We start from the raw sequence: 21,110 nt of genomic DNA on the forward strand, positions 1-21,110 counted from the left end.
TATAAGTCCTAAACTCCTGGGTGGGGATGGGTGGTGGTTTGCTACCTGGAGGTCTGGCCAAGCTCTGTAGCACCCCACTTTTCTGGGCCCCCTTCCATAGCTCCTTGCCAGTCTGGGTCAGTTACACTCTCTGAGCTTTAACATCTTCCCTCAAGCAGTGACTGTCTCCAGCTAGGGTTCTTTTCCTCACGTTCAAGGGAGGAAATTGAAGGATTGTGACTTATCCATGGGGAGCCTAGACTCCACTCTAGGTCCCCTGCCTCCTTCAAGTCCTGAGGTGGCTTAAGGCTGGGCCTCAGGCTCTGGCCAGAAGCGCAGCGTTTCTCCCTGTGCCTGTGGGCAGCCCTCAGCTTCCCCCCTTTGGGCAGCGGGGGAGCGGGTTGGAAAACTGGGGGCTGGGTCCCGGGCTCTAGCTGCAGGAGCCTGGCTTCTCCTTGCCTGGGGATCTACCTGGTGGGCCAGACTCCTGGGTCCCGGGACTGCTGTGGAGAAGGAGCAGTTTGGAGGCGCAGGACCTACGGCTTGGGGAGGGCGGGGCAAGAGGTTTCAGCTTTTTTTGCCCCTTGTCCCAGCCCTTGGTCCTGAGGATGGGCTAACCAAAAAGGGAGGCTAGCACCAATCTACTCGCCCCCGCCCCCAAATTGTTCGACCTACAAAGTTCATCATAAGGTCGCACCCAGAACCGCAGGGAGGCTGGAAAAGCTGGAGTTAAGGATCCTTTCTTTCATTGATGCGTCTGAAGAAAAGGGAAGGGCTGCTCAGGAAGGTAGGCGAGACAGAGCTTCAGATTCCAAACGGTCCCGGGTCAGGAACGCCGTGGAAACCAGAGCCGTCCCGCGTTGGCTTCCCGAGGCCGAGGCTAAGGGGCGGGGCAGCGGGAGGGCGGGACGCGGCCTCGGGAAGGCACGGAACCTTCGTGGGAGCCGGAGCGGGTTGCTGCTCGGAGGCTCCTGAGCCACGGCCCGACGGCCTGCCAGCCGGCGCCGGAAGTGGGGCGTTCGGAGGTGCCGCCGTGAGCTGCCACGTCCGAGGCCGGGAGCTGCCGCCGCACCAGCCATGGTGAGTGTCGGGGCCGGCGATGCCGAGTGGGGCTCGGGCCCCGGTCGCTGTCCTGACAGAGCTGGCCTTCGCTGGTCCCTCGGCCGCGCTGAGGCTCCCACCCGGGCAGGGGTGATTCCAGCCCCCGCCGCCGGTTCGGGGTGGGGGGATCTGGCGGAGGAGGAGGCCCGCGTGAGGCCGCCGGCGCCCCGGAGCTCTGCGGGCCGCGCGGCTGCCGCGTCTCCCCTTCTCTCCTCAACAATTAAAGACAACCACAGTGCAGCACGGCAGCTGCTGTTCCCCCAGCGCTCAGTCAGGTCCAGGCGTCGCTCGTGACGGCCGCGCGGCGAAGGACGGCCTGTTACTATCGACGTTGTGCGGACGAGGAAGTTCGCGGCTCTGAGAGCTGAAGCCTCGTGCACGGCTGCTGAATGGCAGAGCTGAGACTCGAACCCCCTTAGCCATTCCCTCTCCCAGCAAAGATGTCTGTCGACTTTCTGGGTGCTGGGTCCCCCGAAGGTACCCCAGCTGCGAGGGACACTGCAGGAAACTGACGTAGGGATGAACTGAAGGACTCCGAGGGCAGGGCTGAGTGTCCTATCTCCGTGCTGTCCACGGTGTGCACTCGCGCGACGCGTCCTCGTTGAGGGAAAGACTGGATGGACGAGAGCTGAGAGCTGAAAGCATCCAGCCTGAGCCCGAGCCTGGCCCCGAGTGGGGATTCAGTAAACGCAGGCTGTCAGGAAAGCGGCTGCGCTTCATCAGCAGGCATGGGGGAGCCAGCGTGGACCCAGAAGTCAGGACACTGGGTTTAGTTCTTGCTTAGAGGGGAAGGCTCAGCCTTGGTATTAAATCGCGGGCCTCTTTTGGCCTCAGATTCTTCAGCTGCTGGTCTCTTATGCTCTGACATTCAGCTCGTTCTAAATGAATTTTTAACTCATTAACTGATTCTGAAGAGCTGAATTGTTTTGCGTGTTGCCTCTTAAAAAGGACCAGATAACTCCAGGTGCTCGGGAGGAGGTACTCTCAGAGCTTTAAAAAACACAACAACACTGGTTCAGAAGCATTGTTAACCAGCCCTCGCTAGTGGATGAGAGCGGTTAGAAGTAAACGCTGGTTATCTGTAAGGTCTTTTGATGATCTGGTATAAAACTACTTCCCAGTAAACTTTCTTCCTGAATCTGCTCAGCCTTCAGCTATTGGATTTAAGGGATGTTCTAAATAGGCAGCCTGGTGGAGTGGGAAGCTTTGTGGGCTGGGAGATAGGAGATGGGCCTTGATTCTAAGCTCTGTGGCTGTAGCAAGTGCTTTTCTACTCTAGGCTTCCATTCCTTAATCTGTTAGACAGCGCTGATTAACTCTGTCTTTCGTACATCCCAGCACACACGTGAAAGCACTTCGTAACCTAGACAACTCTGCACACACAGGAAACTCTTCTTATCGTCCTTCTCTTTGCAGACCTTGTGCACCCACTTGTTAGGGAGTCTAGCATTTGATGAAAGAACCTGGGCTCTTCTGATGTGTACCTTTTGAGCTGCTTTGCAGCCGTCCTCTTCCAGTGTCCACCCTTCTGAAAAGTCAAGTCAAACTTTATCCCTGCAGGGCTTGTGCAGGAAAGATGAAATAGGGGAAACGGTTAGAAATATCAGTTCCAAATTGAAACTTCCTTTTCAGTGCCCTTTTCCATCCTAAGAATTTAAAGAATAGTGGTCAGTTTTGTTCACTCATTTGTTCATTCAGTGAATAGTCACTCAGTTCCTTCTGTTTGCAGACACTGTGCTGGATGATATGAGGGGGTTAAACATGGCAGGTGACTCAGACCCTGACCCCAGGGTGCTCACCTTCTAGTGGGGAGAAGAAATAACATGGAGTGTTGTAGACATTCAGTGCTGAAGATATTCAGAAGAGTGCACCTAGTTAGAGGATCTGGGAATTGTCCAGAAGAGGGTATTATTTGAGCTGGACCTTGAAACATGGGTAGGAAGGCAAAGACTATGACAGCCATCTTCTAGCCCTACAAACTACTCAGTCCTAGACCCCATTAGGTGATAACCTCAGGTCTGTCACAGGTGATGGACCAGGGAGCATCCTCAGAAGGAATTTGAATCAAGTCTGCAAGTCTTAGGTATGAACCCTGTTATAGGTATGAACCCTTAGGTATGAAACTGCCCAGAACATCAGGGCTCTGTCACCCAATAAGGGAACCAATAAGCTCTCTCAAGGTCCTCCTCACCTCAGTGGTAGCCTGGACTGCTTGCTGTTCCCCTACAACACATCAAGCTCTTTCACACCTCTTTGTCCTTGTTCATATTGTTCCCTCTGTCTGGACTGTCCTTTTTTTCCCCTGTGCCACCTGGCAAATTTCACTCATCATCTAAGCCCCAGTTCATGTCTTCTACCACCACCACCTCAGCATCTACTTATGCCACGTTAGGGTTATTTTATGTGAACTTCTCAAGGGCAAAGAGTACCTTTTATTCATGTCTATGTCTCCAGTCCCTGGCATAGTGCTTGGCAAAAAGAATGACTGTTGAATGAATGAACAAATGGCAGTCAAGAATTTTAGAAACGGTTGGTGGGTTTAATAAGAAGATTGCATTCTAACTGCCATCAGTTAATTTACCAACAATATTTTGCTTCTAGGTGTCAGTAATTAACACCGTGGATACTTCCCACGAGGACATGATTGTAAGTATTCATTCAGCCCATCCACAGAGGTTGTGGACATGGGCACCTCTGGGGAAGGGACACAGTTTGTGTTTTTCATTACTCCTTTCTGTTGATCATTCATGTGCCAAGGTGTGGCTTTGCAGCCTTTTGCCAGTTAGGCTGTAGCTGTAGAGGGTATAGTCAGCCCAGACATGTCCTCTGAGTTGGCAGTGCTATGGCAGTCTGGTCACCTTTAGTGGAAGGAACCTAGGAATGGTTTTAGCTCGTGGCTCTCAGCCCTCTAGCTGAGTGGGTGTGGAGGTTTGACAATAGTCTTCCCACCTGCCTTCCTTCTGCTCCCACCTCTTAGCCCCATTGGAAAGGGGGCTGAAAGCGGGAACGTGAAGGGAGAGTCAGACGATGACTCACTGCAGAGGCAGAGGGAAGCCATGGCGAAAGCCAAAGGCAGAACCAGGCAGGACCACCATAGACAACTGGCCAGGCCAGGCCCTGTGAGCCAGAGTCATGAACTGAGGGTACTTCCTGAGAGGCAAACACAGGGCTCAGTGTGAGAGGTCAGGGCTGCAGGAGTGGGTCCAAAGGTTAAAGTCCCAGCAGAAAAAATCATACACTGCTTCATGCAGGACCCGGCAGTCCACGCAGCCTTTGGACAACAGCATTCCCGCCCAGGACAGTAGGCTTACAGGGTTTCATCCCAGGGTTCACTCCCTCACATACCCAGCCAGCAGTTGCTTTCGGGTTTCTGAGAGGATGCCTGGTCTGAGAGGATGTTCCTGGATTCTGTAGTGTGTGGTCTGTCTGTAAGACCACGCCTCCTTGGAGACAGCATGGTACCATGAGTAAGAAGGCCCAATCAGAGACTCCGTACCCACTCTCTTAACTTTTCTGAGCCAGCCTCAATTTCCTCATTGGGCAAATCTGCAAAACAAAACAAAAAAAAAACCTCTTTACAGTATTAAAAGCAAAGATGTCACTTTGAGGAATAAGGTATGCCTAATCCAAGCCATGGTATTTTCGGTCACCTCATATGCATGCAAAAGCTAGACAGTGAATAAGGAAGACCAAAGAAGAACTGATGCCCTTGAAGTATAGTGTTGGCAAAGTATATCGAATATACCATGGACTGCCAGAAGAACAAACAGTTCTGTCTTGGAAGAAGTACAGCCAGAATACTTCTTAGAAGCGAGAACAGCAAGACTTAAACTCATGTACTTTGGGCATGTTATCAGGAGGGACCAGTCCCTGGAGAAGGACACCATGCTTGGTAAAGTAGAGGGTCAACGAAAAAGAGGAACACCCTCAACAAGATGGATTGACACAGTGGCTGCAACAGTGGGCTCAAGTATAGCAACGATTGTAAGGACGGCACAGGACCGGGCAGTGTTTTGTTCTGTTTTACATAGAGTCGCCATGAGTAGAAACCAACTAGATGGCACCTAATAACAACAACGTGGGCAAGATAACATATGAGCTACCTACTTGTATGGGGTTGCTGTGAGGAACAAATGAGGGAAAGTGGTAATGCCTAACATTTGCCTGCTCACTAAGTGTCTACCGCATGCTAAGCACTTTTCATTAAATATCTCATTTAACCTTTATAACAACTCTTGAAGTAAATACCATCGTTAGTCCGATTTTAAAGTAAGAAAACTGAAGTTCAAGGAAGTTCAGCAACTTTTCAAAGGTTGCACATCAGGTCAGGTGAGGAGGTAGGAAAGGAGGTAGGATTTAAATCTCTCAGGTACTGTGCCCTACATCGTCCCAAGGGTGTGGCGGCAGTCTGCAGGAGTGCCTTGGAAGTACACGTGTAGAGGGCTGTCTTCGCATCTCCACCGCCTGACTCCCAGGAAGCCAAGCCCTGAAATGATGGAGGGGTTGACTTCCAAAGAAGAATCAGCATGTTTCCTTTGGTAAAGGGATGACTGAGGCAAACAGAATGGGACAGCTAAGGAAAGCGGTGTCCATTGGAGTAGACTATCCAGCACCCAGGAGGGAACAGGTGGTTATCGGCCTGGGCAGGAGGTCTAGTGCCTCGGAGGAGCCCTACCCTAGATGGACAAGAAGCCATGGACAGGGCCCAACCTGGATCTGGATGGTCAGTCAGCATCAAGGAATTTGATTCATGAGCCATAGGACCAGCGACACTAAGGCATTGTTTTCCTTGAGAGTGGGGAGTCTGGGGTGCTGGGTGCAGTGCTAGGACATAGGTAAGGCAGAAGCCCAGGGGCAGAGGTACACAAATGATCTGGAGAAGGAAGGAGGACCCCGAAAACCTAAATGGAACCCCGTGTTCAGTCCAGAGGTACGTCACAGAGGACCCAATTAGGCCTCCAGTCAGTCAGAGGCCTGCTAGTTTGGGCTGCATCGGGGCTGAGCTGATCCTCCAGGCTAGAGCCTAAGAACAGGATGGGCCCTGAGAGGGAGGCCAGGCTCCCATAGCAATATGAAGACAAGATTTGAAGGGCCTTTCCTGGTGTATGTAAAGAATCTTTAAAATCAGCTGGATATGGTTGGTTTTGTACCTTTTAGAAAGATTTTGTCTATCAAAGAGTAGATACTCTCTTTGAGAGTAGATTAATTTCAGGTAGTCTGGTCCCAACTAGATGCCCTGTCCCCACCGACCCAGCCTGCAGACTTCCTGAGCTGTCCTCCCTTTGCAGCATGATGCCCAGATGGACTACTATGGCACCCGCCTGGCAACCTGCTCTTCCGACAGGTCCGTCAAAATCTTCGATGTGCGCAATGGAGGGCAGATCCTCATTGCCGACCTCAGGGGGTAAGTGTGGCCAACTCTAGGGAGGTCTCAAGGAATGGTGTGGTCTCAAGCCTGGGAGGAAAGGATGAGAACTCGATTCAGAGCAGCCCCTCAGCGTGTTTAGTAGAGAGGACCCCTGGGCCCCAGCCGCCTCAGCAGATGCCCCAGGGTGATATGGGTAGGGGCACAGATGGGTCCGGGAGTGAATCCAGATCTGCCATCCACAGACCCACTAGAGGACCTTGGGAAGTGAGTCGGTTTACCTCTCTTGGACCTTGATCTACTCTGCCACAGAACGTATCCACCCAGGTAATGCATGCCCTGTGAGGACACAGCACCCAGCACACAGTAAGCCTTCTGTAAGGGCAGCTGTTGTTACCTTCAAAAGTGGTAAACAATAACAGTTTTTGCAGGTTTAGCCCACATGATCTAAAGAGTCACTCATGATCTAAAGTGTAAGAATAATGTCCCAAATACCATAGCTGCCCGTTTGCCCATGGCAGGTGTTCAATGAATATTTACAAATATTTGATTTACCCTACTGCCTCTTAGGATTCCTTAGGAGACCCTGGCCCTCTCATTCATATGGCCACACCTCTGCTGCTTTCCCCTCAATTCACTGCCTTTCACATTGCTAGGCTTCTTAACTTGGGTTCCATTGATCTCCCAGGGTTCTGTCAATAGAATTCAGGGTTGGTGACCTGGGGTGGGAAAAAAATCACTTCTTTATTTTCAGTGACTCTGATACTTAGCATTTCCTTCGATTATGGTTGTAGGCAAGAAACCACAGTAGTAGTCATGGTACCTGTCCCTCTGACACCAATAGAAGTCATAGATAATTTCATGTCACGTTTCAGACATCTCAAAGTATCATTATGCTCATCCCTACTTTGAAATTACAGTGGTTATTGGACCCACCACTAGAGCTTGATACTTAGAATGTATTCATAAAATGCACATGTATCACTATAAAACCAAAACAAAACCCGTTGCCGTCAAGTCAATTCCGACTCATAGCGACCCAATAGGGCAGAGTAGAACTGCCCCACAGGGTTTCCAAGGAGCACCTGGTGGATTAAAATGCTGACTTTTTGCTTAGCAGTCATAGCACTTAACCACTATGCCACCAGGATTTCCGTGTATCACTATGAAGCATAATATTTTAACATTTTGATAACTATTTCATTATAATTGGGTTTCCCTTTATAATCCTATCTCTGTATATTTTATCCATTATTCTGTGAAGGGGTCCATAGCCTTCACAAGGCTGCACAAAAGAGATTCAGAACCCGTGACAAGTAGGTCCTCAGTGCATGTTTGTTAACTGAACTAAAAAATATATACGTCATCAGCCATTTAGGGCAACAGGTCTAGAAGTTACCGTTTTGTTGTATGTCAAGAATCAAGTGACCAAGGAGCCAGTTACCCTGTACAGGAGACCCTGGCTGAGCAGAGAGCTGCTAGGCTTAGGCCTGGTTGCCAGCACTGGCTGAGGTGGTCACGTTTGCTGTGACTCAGTCCTTTCTGCTCTACCGTTCTTATGCTCAAAAGGTGTGAATATTGGAGGGGTAAAATATTCACACCCCATTCTTTTTTGCCCCAGTTAAAACTATGCTAATTTTTGGAAATTTGAGTCTACTCACGGTTTCATTAGCAGCTCCTTCTTAAGGCCTGCAGCCGTAGTGTGAAGGAGTAAACAAAGAGCAGGACTGATAGCCACCAGGTATTAAGTGGTTTTTTGTTTCTGGGTTTTTTGTTGTTGTACCAAGCACTGTTCTAAGCTGTTTATATGAGTTACACCAAATGTTTAACTGTCGTGACCGCCCTATGAACGAAGTATTCATATAGAGACTAAGCCATGCAGAGGATATGATCCTTGCCTCAGGTCAAAAGTTAAGGATTTGAAAAAGCCTGGGCTCCTAGACACTGCCTCTTGTGGGCCGTGGTACAGACCCTCCCCTGGATCAGAGGACTGGCCCAGTACAGAGCGTGGCACAGAGTAGATACGAGTCGATACTTATCAGGTAAATGGATAAGGATCAGAAGAAAACAGAAAAGAAAGACATGCCTTTTGAACAAATTTTAAAAGTAGTGGAAAATTGAAAAATGGAAGAGATTCCACTTCCTCAAGAAGTCAACTGTCTGGAGGGAGGAATAGCAGTTCACTCTACAAATACTTACTGAGCACATGTTGGATGCAAACCCTAGATGGAGGAACACCTGTGCTGATGACCATAGATGCAGATGGTGCTGGTGCAGTCTGGCCAAATGAACCTCCTGCCTGGTCAGGTCAAGGAGGCTGGCTCTAATGGCTCTGTGACCTCAGCAAGTTGCTTAGCTTCTCTGGGCTTCAGGATCCTCACTGCCCAATGAGGGTCCTTTGTAGCATTCTATAGTTGAAATTCTTAAGCAGTTCTGTCCTGAGGCACTGTGTTAGCCTACCAAGGAAGCCATTCAGTTCTGTCCAAAACAGTGCCTGGCAGAGGCACTGTGGGCTCCCCACTTCTCTGAGCAACCTCTGATCTTCTCCCCTACAGTCACGAAGGTCCTGTGTGGCAAGTGGCCTGGGCCCACCCCATGTATGGCAACATCCTGGCCTCCTGCTCCTACGACCGGAAAGTCATCATCTGGAAAGAGGAAAATGGCACCTGGGAGAAGACCCACGAGCACACAGGACACGACTCCTCAGGTACCTGGAGGGGCGGGCCAGGAGCCCTGGGTGGGAAAGCCTCTGTCCTGGCTGAAGCCTCAGCTCCCTCCTTGTGATGCTTCTTGTCTGTCCTTGGCCTTTGGCTGGCTTTTCAGCTAGTCTGTCCACAGCTGAGGTCAGGTCCCAAGACCTAAATCCAGTCCACAGCAGAATGAGAAAAGTAAAGACAACATGGTGAGTTTTTCTTAAGGCTAAGCTTATTTATTTTAAATACTGGCCTTTGTTCTCAGAGTATAGTCCCTCTCACTTTTTTGTTAAGACAGGCTTTAGTTTATGCAGTGATGATAGTAGTTAGTGGTAGGATTGTTAGTGTCTTTTAATGTCCTTAACTGGCAAAATTACAGCTTGCCTGTTGTAGTCCCTGCAGTATTTTGGAAATTTAGTAAAACAGTAAATCTGGGAAGTCAAAGTTTGGAACTTTGGGCCATGCTATTCCTGCTCACTGTGTCACTCCCTCCTGCAGTAAACTCTGTATGCTGGGCGCCCCACGACTATGGCCTGATCCTGGCCTGCGGCAGCTCCGATGGGGCTATTTCCCTACTGACTTACACCGGCGAAGGCCAGTGGGAAGTGAAGAAGATCAACAATGCTCACACCGTAAGTCCAGACCCCACCCGCATGGAGAGGGTCGCTTTGTTGCCTTGCCATGTGTCTCCTTAGACACTCTAGAGAGTGGCAGGGGTAGTGTCCCTGCTGTGCATGGGGCCAGGAGGAAGCTGCTGATCAGCTATGCTCTTTGTTCTGAAGCCAGACTAGAGCTGCGTCCAGCTTCATTCAACTCCTGATGGGTTGGTGCTGGTCAGGGAGAGCCAGGGGCCCTGGGGATGTGGCAGCAGCAGCCTGCCCACTTGCCACCTTTGCTATGGACACCTCAAGTTGATAGGCCTTCCAATAGCCTTTGGGACTCCAGAGAACTGAGTGGTGTTATAAAAAGCATTATAGGACTTCAGTTTCCTGTGTTCCTGGTCATTTAACGTTCAGGTTGAAATAGCTGAGCAAGCATTGTGGACATTGGGGGGAAAAACTACACATTTCTTGAACCCTACTGTATTCTAGAACTTTTGTCAGATAACCCTCACAAACGTGTAATTGAAAGAACAAACTAACAAATGTGCAGCCGTGCACAGTAAGAGGTCTCATTCTAATTTATGATGAGGTAAGTGAGGCTCAGAAAAAGGAAGTGACTTCAGAAGGCACTATGCTGGGATTCAAACCCCGAAATCTGTGCCTTCAACGCCTTCATGTAAGAGTCCGAGGCTTTGATAGCTCCAAACAATTCTGAAATCTACCCAGACAGAAATTTAAAGCTGTTAACCCTAAAGCTTTCCGCTGTGCTTTTGTAGTTCTCAAATTTAGGGGATCCAGAAAAACCCCACAGCCCACTAAGCCCTCAAGGTCCCAGAAGCCTGTCTGGGGACCTTGTTGCTTGGGGCTCTGTAACCCCCATCTATTCCCCCTACTTGCATAAATGGATAGGCTTGAAGAGGCTTGTGGGAAGACGGTGGCGGGAGGCATCATAGCTTCTCAGTCTCTCCAAATCTCCACATAAAAACCAACAGCAACTGGGGAGCAAAACCGAAACCTCTTGAACAACCTTTACATCAAAACTGGGTACCAAGGTCTTCCCACAAACTCCAAAATACACATGGTTGGGAATGAACCACCCGCAGCCACAAGACCTGCATGGTACTGGGATCTGAGCAGGAGGAAGAAGGAAGCAACAGGTGCCTTTCAACAGACCTAAGAAGAAGAGGACCCAAACCAGCCATCAGGTAGCCACCAGAAAGAAGAGCAGGCCAGTTTGAGAACAGCAGCTGAAACTGGGAGACATTCTTTTTGGTTTTTATTTAATTGAGATGTAATTCATATAGCATAAAATTCACCCTCTTAAAGTATAAAATTCAGTGGTCTTTAGTATATTCACAAAATTGTGCAGCCACCAGCACTAATTCCAGAACATTTTTTGTCACCTTCCAAAAAAAATCCCGTATCCCTATCCCTCTCTAGCCCTGTTGTTGTTGTTGTTATGTGCTGTCCTGTGGATTCCACCTCATAGTGACCCTATAGGACAGAGTAGAACTGCCCCATAGGGTTTCCAAGGAGCAGCTGGTGGATTTCAACTGCCGACCTTTTGGTTAGCAGCCTGAGCTCTTAATCACTTCGCCACCGGGGCTCCTCCTTAGCCCTAGGCAACTACTAGGGAACTACTAATCTACTTCCTATCTCTATGGATTTGCCTATCCTGGACATTCTATATAAAGGAGCCATACGGTATTTGGTTTCTTTTAACTGGCTTCTTTCTCTCAGTATAACAGTTTCAAGGCTTATCCACATGGGAGCATGTAGCAGTACTTCATTCCTTTTTATGGGCAAATAATATCTCATTCTATGGATATACACATTTTGTTTATCCATTCAGCAGTTGATGTACATTTTTGGCTATTACGAATAACACTGCTATGAATATTCATGTTCCTATTTTTGTGTGAACATACAGTTGCAGTTCTCTTGGGTATATACCTAGGAATGGAATTACTGAATCATACGGTAACTCTCTGTTTAACTTTTTGATGAACTACCGAACTTTTCCAAAGTAACTGCACTATTGTATATTCCCACCAGCAGTGTATAAGCATTCCACTTTCTCCACATCTTGATCAACACTTATATTGTCTGTCTTTTTAATTATAGCCATCCTAGTGGTATCTCATTATGGTTTTGATTGGCATTTTCCTAATGAGTAATGAGGAGTTCCTGGGTAGCACAAGTAATTAACCACTCAACTACTAGCTGGAAGGTTGGTGGTTTGAACCCACCCAGAGGTGCCTTGGAAGACAGGCCTGGTGATCTGCTTCCAACAGGTCACAGCCTTGAAAACCCTGTGGCACAGTTCTACTCCTCACACATGGGGTCACCATGAGTCAGAATCGACAACTAACAACAATGGGTAATGATGTTAAACATCTTTTCATGTGCTTATTGGCCATTTGTATATGTTTGGAGAAATGACTGGGAGGGGTTTTGCCCTCTGTAATGCCAGGTGAGTGCAAGGGGGCCACATTAAGAAAGACTAGAGGGGCTAGAGAAATGTGCCCCCGTGGCTCACCAGACTTTCTAGGATGGGGGTCTTTGTGTGGAGAAACTGTTGAGAGTGAAGTCAAAATTGAGCCAGTTGGGGGCACAGAAAGAAAAGAGAAGATGTGGACCAAAGTGGGGACAGAGCTGGGGAAACCCAGAAAGTGACCTGCCACATTTCTTAACACTACTAAAACAAAAGAGAGTGCTGAACATAGAAAGGCTTTCTTGAACCTTATTTTGTCAGGAAAACTAATTTCACATAGAAATAAACAACATAAAAGTTCCTGAGGTGGAATCACACACAAAGTTATTTTAAGAAAAAGAATAAAGCAGAATAGCATCCTGCAGACAGTGCCAGCACACTAGAAGGACATCCACAGAGCAGAACCCAAACGTCACCCACTGTTCCGGAACAAGCCAAGAGACATTTTAAAAGTTACCTAAGACGTGAAAAAAAAACAGAAATCAGAATTGGAAAAACTCAGAAATAAGGTGGCAGAACTAAGGAAGAATTAGCAATTTAAAACTATTCAGAAATAAAAGACTAAGTTAGAAGGGATACAGGGCAAGTAAGCACAACAGATAACCCCTTAGGAGAAATAGGATGTGACAAAGGAAAATTTTAAACATTAGAAAAATGAAGAGCTCAGGCTTTGAGAGTGACAGGTAGTGAAGACAGGCAAGGAAGATAGACATGGATAAGAGGAGTCCCTGAAGAACAAGGCCAAAGCAAGAAAACAGGAACTGCATATTGAGAGAGCAGACGCTGTGAGGCTGTCAACCCAGAGTCAACAACAAGACCTGTTCTAGGAAAATTACTGGACTTCAAAAGGGAAAAAAAAAAAAAAAGGTTCTTTGAACATCTAGAAAAAAAGAGCCATATGACTTCTAAGGGAAAGGAAATTAGGTCAACGTACTTTTTAACAGCAGTGCTTTATGCAGAAGGGCTAACACTCAAGATACTCAGGCAAAGGAAGTGTGAGCTGATGATTTATAAGCAAAATTGACTTTCAGGATCACACAGAGACTTGTACAGAAAAGTTCACAGCAGCTTTATTTGTAATAGCCAAAAACTGAAACATTTCAGATGTCCATCAAGATGAATGGATGAACACATTGTGCTGTACCCATGCTACAGAAATAAAATAAATAAAGCCACTATTGATACAATAACATGGATGAATTTTAAGATAGTTAGGCTAAAAAAAGCCAGACAAAAAAGAGTACATACTCTCATTCCATTAATATAAAATTCTAGAAAATGTAAACTAATCTATAGTGACAGAAAACAGATCAGTGGTTGCCAGGTTTTGGGTGGGGTGGGTATGGAGAAATGGATTACAAAGGGACACAAGGAAACTTTTAGGGGTGATGGGTAGGTTTGTTATCTTGATTGTGGTAATGGTTTCACAGAGTATACCAGTGTCAGAATTCATCAGATTGTGCACTTTATGTGTAGTTAATGTATGTAAATTATACCACAAAGCTGTTTTTTTTAAAATACCTTTGAAGTATAAAGAACACAAGCTATTGTGAATATGCAAAAACTCAGAGACTGTTCCCATGATCCCTTTCTGAGGTATCTACTAGAGAACAAGCTTCAGACAACAAAAATGACTAGAGAGACTTCAACATAAATGTATACACCTGTTCTTCACTTACTGAATGTCTCATTGTTCAACATTTCACATTTACAACCATAGTAAAAAATCTACTGACTATTTTGCACATTAATGACCCTGCCGTCCCAGGGGTATTTAACCTCAGCCTGGAACCTGCAGGTCATGGGATGCTCGGGCTTCTCCTGGCTAGGATCTAGATTACAGTTCTGAAATACAATTGATTACTAAAATAAACCAAGGCTTTCTTCCTAGTCTGTCTTAGCGTGGAAGCCCCACTGAAACCTGTTTAGCATTGTAGCAATACACACACCTCCATTAGTACATGGGTGGTGGGTGTGCGTGAGGTGTACTGGCCAGGAATTGAACCTGGGTCTCCGCATGGAAGGTGAAAATTCTACCACTGAACCACCAGTGCCCCCTCTTGGATGGGTAGCAGAGTGCTGTTTCTGGACCTGGTGGTGGTTACAAGAGTGCCTTAGAGTAATTTATTAAGCCATGTATTTATGGCTTGCAGTTTTCTGAATGTGTTTTACATTATAATAAATTTTTTTTTTAAAGGCAGGCCCCATGAGCTCTACTTTCATGTGTTTGAAAAATGTTCTTAAATTTCTGCGAGAGTTCCTAACTCCTGCTTTAAATGTATGCTGCTGAAAAACACACACACTATTAGGAATACTTGAGGGGGAATTGTGGGTGTCTGATCCTTAGTTTGGAGCCCTTGGTGGTAAAGTAGTTAAGAGCTTGGCTGCTAACCAAAAGGTCAGCAGTTCAAATCCACTAGCCACCCCTTGGAAATCCCATGGGGCAGTTCTGTTCTGTCCTGTAGGGTTGCTATTAGTCAGAAGTGAGTCAACAGCAACAGGTGTGATTTTGGTTTTAACCCTTAGTTCATCACATCAGTAGCCCTACCTAACTCAGTCTTGGAGGTGCAGAGGAGTGGACAGACGCCTTGGGTGAGCAGAAGCATAGTCCAAGGGCAGAGTCACCACAGCTCCTCCTCTTTACAGATTGGCTGCAACGCTGTCAGCTGGGCCCCCGCTGTTGTACCCGGAAACCTCATAGACCAGCCACCGGGGCAGAAACCCAACTACATCAAGAAGTTTGCATCAGGCGGCTGTGACAACCTCATCAAGCTGTGGAAGTAAGTGAGGTAGTGTGGGCTTCTCCAGAGGAGTATTTCTTACCCTTGATACCTACCTACCATGACTCACCCACAGCTGACAAGAAACAAGGTCACCTTTCTTTTTTCCTCCTGCCAGTAAAATACTGTTCACAATGTATCAAAAGATATCCTATTAAAAAAAAAAAAAAAACACTTGCCCTTTGCTCAAGCATGTTTACTATCCATCTAATTCCCAATGGCTGGGGCTGACTTTTGGCTGTGGAGGACCAGAGCATTTCCTGAAGAGTTTCTTTAAGTGCTGGGCTGTCCCTCTGTGTCTTGGTTATCTAGTACTGCTATAACAGAAATACCATAAGTGGATGGCTTCAGCAAACAGAAGTTTATTCTCTCACAGTCTAGTAGGCTACAAGCCCAAATTGAGGGCGCCAGCTCCAGGGGAAGGCTTTTTCTCTCTGTCGGTTCTCGGGGAAGGTCCCTGTCACCAATCTTATCCTGGTCTAGGAGCTTCTCAGGCACAGGGACCCTGGGTCCAATGGATACACTCTGCTCCTGGCACTGCTTTCTTGGTGGTTCCCATCTCTCTGGTGGTTTTTCTCTTTACTGTCTCAAAATAGATTTGTTTAAAACACAACCTAATCTTGTAGATTAAGTCCTGCTCATTAACATAACTGCTGCCAGTCCCACTTCATTAACATCACAGAGGTAGGATTTACAACACATAGGAAAATCACATCAGATGACAAAATGGTGAACAGTCGCACAATATTGGGAATCATGGCCTAGCCAGGTTGACACACATTTTAGGGGGACACAATTCAATCCATAACACTCTGGTCTCCCCATCAGGGAGGAGGAGGACGGCCAGTGGAAGGAGGAGCAGAAGCTGGAAGCACACAGTGACTGGGTTCGCGACGTGGCCTGGGCCCCCTCCATCGGTCTGCCAACCAGTACCATTGCCAGCTGCTCCCAGGTCAGCTCAGCCCCGTGAGAGCCCTTGTTGTTTAATCTTTTAGTTGGTCTCATCAGCCCTTACGGTCTCCCAGAGGGAAAGCCCTCTTGAAAGGTAAGGGCAAAGATAAGGGGCACATGGAGTCAGGCCATCATGCAGTAGAGTCTTGATTAGAAGCCACAAGTGGCTTGCCTCCACTGAGATAAAATTGTTACGATGGAGCCAGTCCCAAGAGGGGACCAAATTCCGGACCAGTGCCCCTCCTAACCCTTGTGTACATAGGGAATGGGGGAGCCAGGTGCAATTCTGAGTGTTCCCACACAGGGCCCAGAGCTGGGAAATTCTGAGACTGTGGACTCATCTTCCTAAGCCACCATCCCCAGACAGGTGACAGAAGTGAAACCAAGGACAAGCCTTTTTAATCATCTGCTGCCACCACCCTAGACGAGTGTTAAGCAGGGTGTTTGATAGCATTTGAGCCTGTTTTGTTTGGCTCTAAATTTCAGAGGGATTCTTAAGTGTGTGTGTGTTTGTTTTGTTTTGTTTTTTAGCTTGTCCTTTCTTATTCTTGGAGCTCAGTTTTTAGACAGCCATACCCATTCAGTTGAGAAAGTGTAGACAGCAAAAGGGAGCCCAAACAAAGAAGTGACAGGCAGGCCTAAGAACAACCCTAGAGAAAATCTAAGCATTACCAATGCAGAGAAAGTCTACATCTGAAATGATGAAAGGAATCTAGGAGACTCTTGACCAGTTCAAAGTGCGTTCCTGGAGGTGAAGGGGTAAAAGCAAGATGCTGGGCTGGAAATTGGTCATCAAAGCTGTGGACTCCCAAGAAGTCCTTGGCTTGTAGTTACCCATCCTGTTCATGCAGAAAAGTCCATGTGGCTCCAGGCTGGGAGGCCGTCATCAATGGGGGAGTCCCACCTCCATCTCCTAGCTAACCTGTCTCTTCCCAGGATGGACGTGTATTCATCTGGACCTGTGATGATGCCTCGGGCAGTACATGGTCTCCCAAACTGCTGCACAAGTTCAACGATGTGGTGTGGCATGTGAGCTGGTCCATCACAGCCAATATCCTGGCCGTGTCGGGGGGAGACAATAAGGTACACCCCTTTCCAGTGACACGGTGGACGGGACCCTCCTTGTCTTTACTTTGCTCACTGGAGGGGGCAGTTGACATTTCCGTCTGTTCTCAGGCTTGGAAGGAACCTTAAGGAGGACTGCATTTTGGTCATGTCTCTCGATCCCATAACTAAATCTCACAGCCGCTTGAGAGGCACTGTGTCCCCCTTTGATAGATGAGGAAAGAAGCTGACAGGCGATTTAACTTGTATAGAGTCTCAGTGCTACTGGGTGGCAGAGCCAATGATCAGGCTCAGGTTAAAACAAAGCCACTTCCTAAGTGTCCACCATTAACCCTTCGGCTGCCTCATCTTCATGGTGATTTTCAGTTAGGCCTGCCAAAAAGTAAGCACGTATGTAAAAGAGCCCACAAATAAGGGGGGAAGATGGGTGTATTTTGTGCAAACACTAAGGAGGCATGTTTTTATAAGTTAGTACCATTCATGAGTACTTGTTCCATACCCACTGTCTGCTTTGTGCTGCCACTCTGTGAGCCCGATCAGCCACCAAAAAACTTAGTCAAACAAAGGCCAGCAGAGGGCAGGACAGAGAGCAGAGTCATACTTTTTGGGAGCAGAGCAAATGTACTAAAAAATCATCATGACCACTCCATTTGGAACCTGCCTGAAGAGTTAGGGAGCCTCTGCCTTAGAGGAGAATTCAGCTAGGCAGATGGCATTGGCCTGTTACTTCGTTTCGGCAGGCAGCTTGTAGTCCACCCTAGTGTCCTTTCCATCTACCATGGTCCCAGAAAGATCCAGCAGCCGCCACCTCAAAGCCATAGAGTTTGGGTGCTGGAATGGCCCTTAGAGAACAACTGACCCAGCCCTCCTTGTTTCTAGTGAGTACTAGGGTCAGGACTGGCACCCAGCTGTTTGACAGCCAGGATAGGCCAGGGAACCCCGACCTGCCTTGTGAGCCCTGACATAAGTTTTACAAGGCAGTAAGCAAGTGTCTGGTTGCACACTCCATGTTTCGGGTCTTCTGTCACTGTGGTTTTATGCTCCTGGCTCCTTTTCTTCTTTATAAGCTTGTCTTACAAAACTCTCACAATACTGTTCTTTGCATGGTGCCCCTTTGCTCCAAGAACTGGGTAGCTTCTTAGAGCATCCTACACAGGGCACGTTCAGTGAGTAAAGTTTGTTCCTGAAGCAGAAGTTCTTGGAAATCATTCTTTTTATTTTTTATCAAAGTAACAGACGTACATAACTTGAAGCAATTTTTATTAGGCTATGATTTTTAAAAATGCAGTCTCCTAGTCCTCTCTCCAGGGACAAAACTTTTCAATTCTTAGCTGCTTCCTCTGCTGTTTACCTTCATACGGAAATAACACTTATTCATCTGTTGTCTTCCTCTACCGCAGTAGTTCTCACGCTTTCCGTTGTTAAACTTGTGAAAGCACGCATTACCAGGCCCACCCCAAGTTTCTAAATCAACACAGCTCAAAAATTTGTACTTGTAACAAGCTCCCAATGTGGGGGCCACACTTTGAGAACCACTGCTCCAGTCACCCCAAACCCTCTCCCTGTGGCTGTGTCATTTGGTTAAACAGCCTTCAGTGCTTCTACCATCGTTACTCACAGTGTCACCATCTCTCCGCTGCTGTTCTTTATACTCCTTTTTTCTTTATCTGTGCGAACTTTTATTCCTTTGCATTCATTTCAGTGGGATTTCAATGGGGAACCCAGATAAGGGCCCTGTTGACCCACAAGCCTCTGTGGCTCTCAATGGGGATGCCGGCTCTCATCCTCGATGGGGACCCAGTGCAGGAGGACAGCAGAGGAGAGGGCGGCAGGCCTGTGACCGGCTGCGTGCGTTTGGCTTGCAGGTGACCCTGTGGAAGGAGTCGGTCGACGGGCAGTGGGTATGCATCAGTGACGTCAACAAGGGCCAGGGATCCGTGTCCACCTCCGCCACAGAGGGACAGCAGAACGAGCAGTGACAGGACGGCAGGGCCTGCTCCTTACCTGCCACCTCCAGGACTGCCCCTCCCTGGGCCAGCCAACCAGGCCAACTGGGAAGAGGTGTTCCCAACACGACAAGATTTTCCCAGGAGCCGTTATGGATGCTGCCCCAGAGCGAGCGTCTGCCTTAAATTACAGTTTGTAATTTACTCTCCGGCTGAAAGCACCCATGTCATGAAGAAAAAAACTACAATGATCTTCAAATCTATTATTTTAAAATATTTTTTGGCCACTTTTATGTATCTTTTGGGTTCAGGCATTATTTGGGGGTTTTGTTTCCAAAGTAATTAAATAAAATCATATTGCTTATAATTCTCACTGCACTATCCTAACCCCTAGAACTCCCAGTTTGACTGTTGTTGGTCAGTGCACTGGACCAGTAGCTGCTGCATTATATGACGTGCAGCAGTCACCAAGGCCTAGGTCCGTGCTGCACCTCCGCTGCCCCTCAAGCTGGTCTTTCACTGTAAGCATCCTTGTCATTCAGTTAGACTGAGGGCATCACCTGCCACCACAGTTGGCATTTGTTCTCATGAACCCCTTACCAGTACATTTCTGCGTGCTTAGGCCCACGTCCCCCACCAGATTCTGCAGGAAGTAATTCGGGCTCCAGGGGTGCCAAGTCCCAGAGGGTGCCTGTCACAGTCTTCTGCATAACCACAGGCCTCTATGCAGCAGGTGTCATTAACCTGTCCTCAGGTCAGCTCCAAGTCCCAGCTGGACCAGGTGTCCAGAAAAGTGCTACAACCCTTCTCCCTACCAAGGCCAGCGTGAGGCAGAGCCCACATGCCGCAGGGGATTGTCAGCCCCTGAAAACAAAGCTAGCATCGTGTTCAGAGTCTGTGGCACGTAGGAGCTCCAGCCCAGAGACAGGTCATTTGTAACTATAACAGATTGGCACCTGCGTCCTTCCTGTGCCATGGCCAGGTAAGGAGTGGTGCAGACGGGGACACAGCCTTCACTGAGCACTTGGCATGTGCCTCTGCAGGCTCAGCTCCGAGTGCCTCATTTGGTTTAATCCTCAAGATCCTGGGAGTTGCTATCAATAAGGCCCAGAGAGTTAAGCTAATACCCACCATTGCACGTGTAAGTGGCAGAGCTGGATGCTGACCTGAAGGTGAGGAGGGAGAGGGACAGGTGGGGAGAGGGGACCAAAGTTGATTCTCCTGGCATCTGGCAGCTGTTTGAAATGGTAAGTAGTGGGTCAGCCTCTAATCACAGGTCTTCAACCCCTTTTCAGCCTTAAAAGTTTAGGGTACCAGGCCCACAAAACAAAACAAGACTCAATGGGCTCACCAGCCCAGGGGCAAGGATGAGAAGGCAGGTGGGACCAGGAAAGCTGGTAATGGGGAAATCCCCGTCAAGAAGGGGAGAGTGTTGACATGTGGGGTTGGCAACCAGTGTCACAAAACAATGTGTATATTAATTGTTGAATGAGAAACTAGTTTGTAAACTAGTTTGTAAACCTTCATCTAAAGTACAATTAAAAAAAAAAAAGTAGGGTACAAGAAAGAAAGCAAGCAGATCTGACCCATGGATGGTATACAGATACAAGGCAAACATTAAAACATGGCGGAGATGGCACATACAGCCGCACTTTTTACCTTCAGGGGCTCTACTGCCTTCGGTGGGCTCTAAGAATTCCAGGACTTGCTTGAGCAGTAGCTGCAAGCCATCATACTGAGCACTGTAAAAGGAGCGCTGGACAGGGCCTTCAAGGTTGGGGACTGTGGCCCTGGCTGTTACTTCTCCTTGCTGAGTACCCTTCCCCTTCTGTAGCGTGGGACCAGTCAAGTCTGCCCTGGGGCTGTTAAATACTGTAGAGTCAATTCCGACTGAGAGTGACCCCACGTGACAGTAGGACTACCCGATAGGGGTTTCTAGGCTGTAATCTTTATGGGGGCAGATCGCCAGATATTTCTCCTGCTGAGCCACTTGGTGGGTTGAAACTGCCAATCTTTCGTTTAGCAGCCAGGTGCTTAACCATTGCACCATTATGGCTGTCACGTGATGTTTGCAAGACTCAAGATGAGCTAATACATGTAGGTGACCCACACAATGCCAGGCAAATGCAAGGTA

At 47.9% G+C, this 21,110-nt stretch overlaps 1 protein-coding gene across 2 annotated transcripts; it reads left to right on the forward strand.

Moving 5' to 3' along the window:
- Nucleotides 1-995: 995 nt before the first annotated feature.
- SEC13 (SEC13 homolog, nuclear pore and COPII coat complex component) lies at nt 996-19,343 on the forward strand. Of its 2 annotated transcripts, XM_010589969.3 has the most exons (9): nt 996-1,059; nt 3,682-3,726; nt 6,369-6,484; nt 9,001-9,152; nt 9,637-9,770; nt 14,881-15,014; nt 15,843-15,966; nt 16,902-17,048; nt 18,896-19,343. In XM_010589969.3, exons 1-9 carry the CDS (start codon nt 1,057-1,059, stop codon nt 19,007-19,009), a joined length of 969 nt encoding a protein of 322 aa, XP_010588271.1. In that variant the 5' UTR covers nt 996-1,056; the 3' UTR covers nt 19,010-19,343. The 2 variants fall into 2 exon arrangements, with proteins under 2 accessions (XP_010588271.1, XP_023403694.1); XM_023547926.2 differs by lacking the exon at nt 16,902-17,048.
- The last annotated feature ends 1,767 nt before the right edge of the window (nt 19,344-21,110 follow it).

Source organism: Loxodonta africana, chromosome 22, assembly GCF_030014295.1.
Source record: "Loxodonta africana isolate mLoxAfr1 chromosome 22, mLoxAfr1.hap2, whole genome shotgun sequence".
Classification (NCBI taxonomy): Eukaryota; Metazoa; Chordata; class Mammalia; order Proboscidea; family Elephantidae; genus Loxodonta; species Loxodonta africana.

Coding starts and splice junctions, on each gene's coding strand:
- SEC13 (XM_010589969.3), top strand. Junction 9,153..9,636: donor CACAGGACACGACTCCTCAG/GTACCTGGAGGG, acceptor TCCCTCCTGCAG/TAAACTCTGTATGCTGGGCG. Junction 17,049..18,895: donor TGTCGGGGGGAGACAATAAG/GTACACCCCTTT, acceptor TTTGGCTTGCAG/GTGACCCTGTGGAAGGAGTC.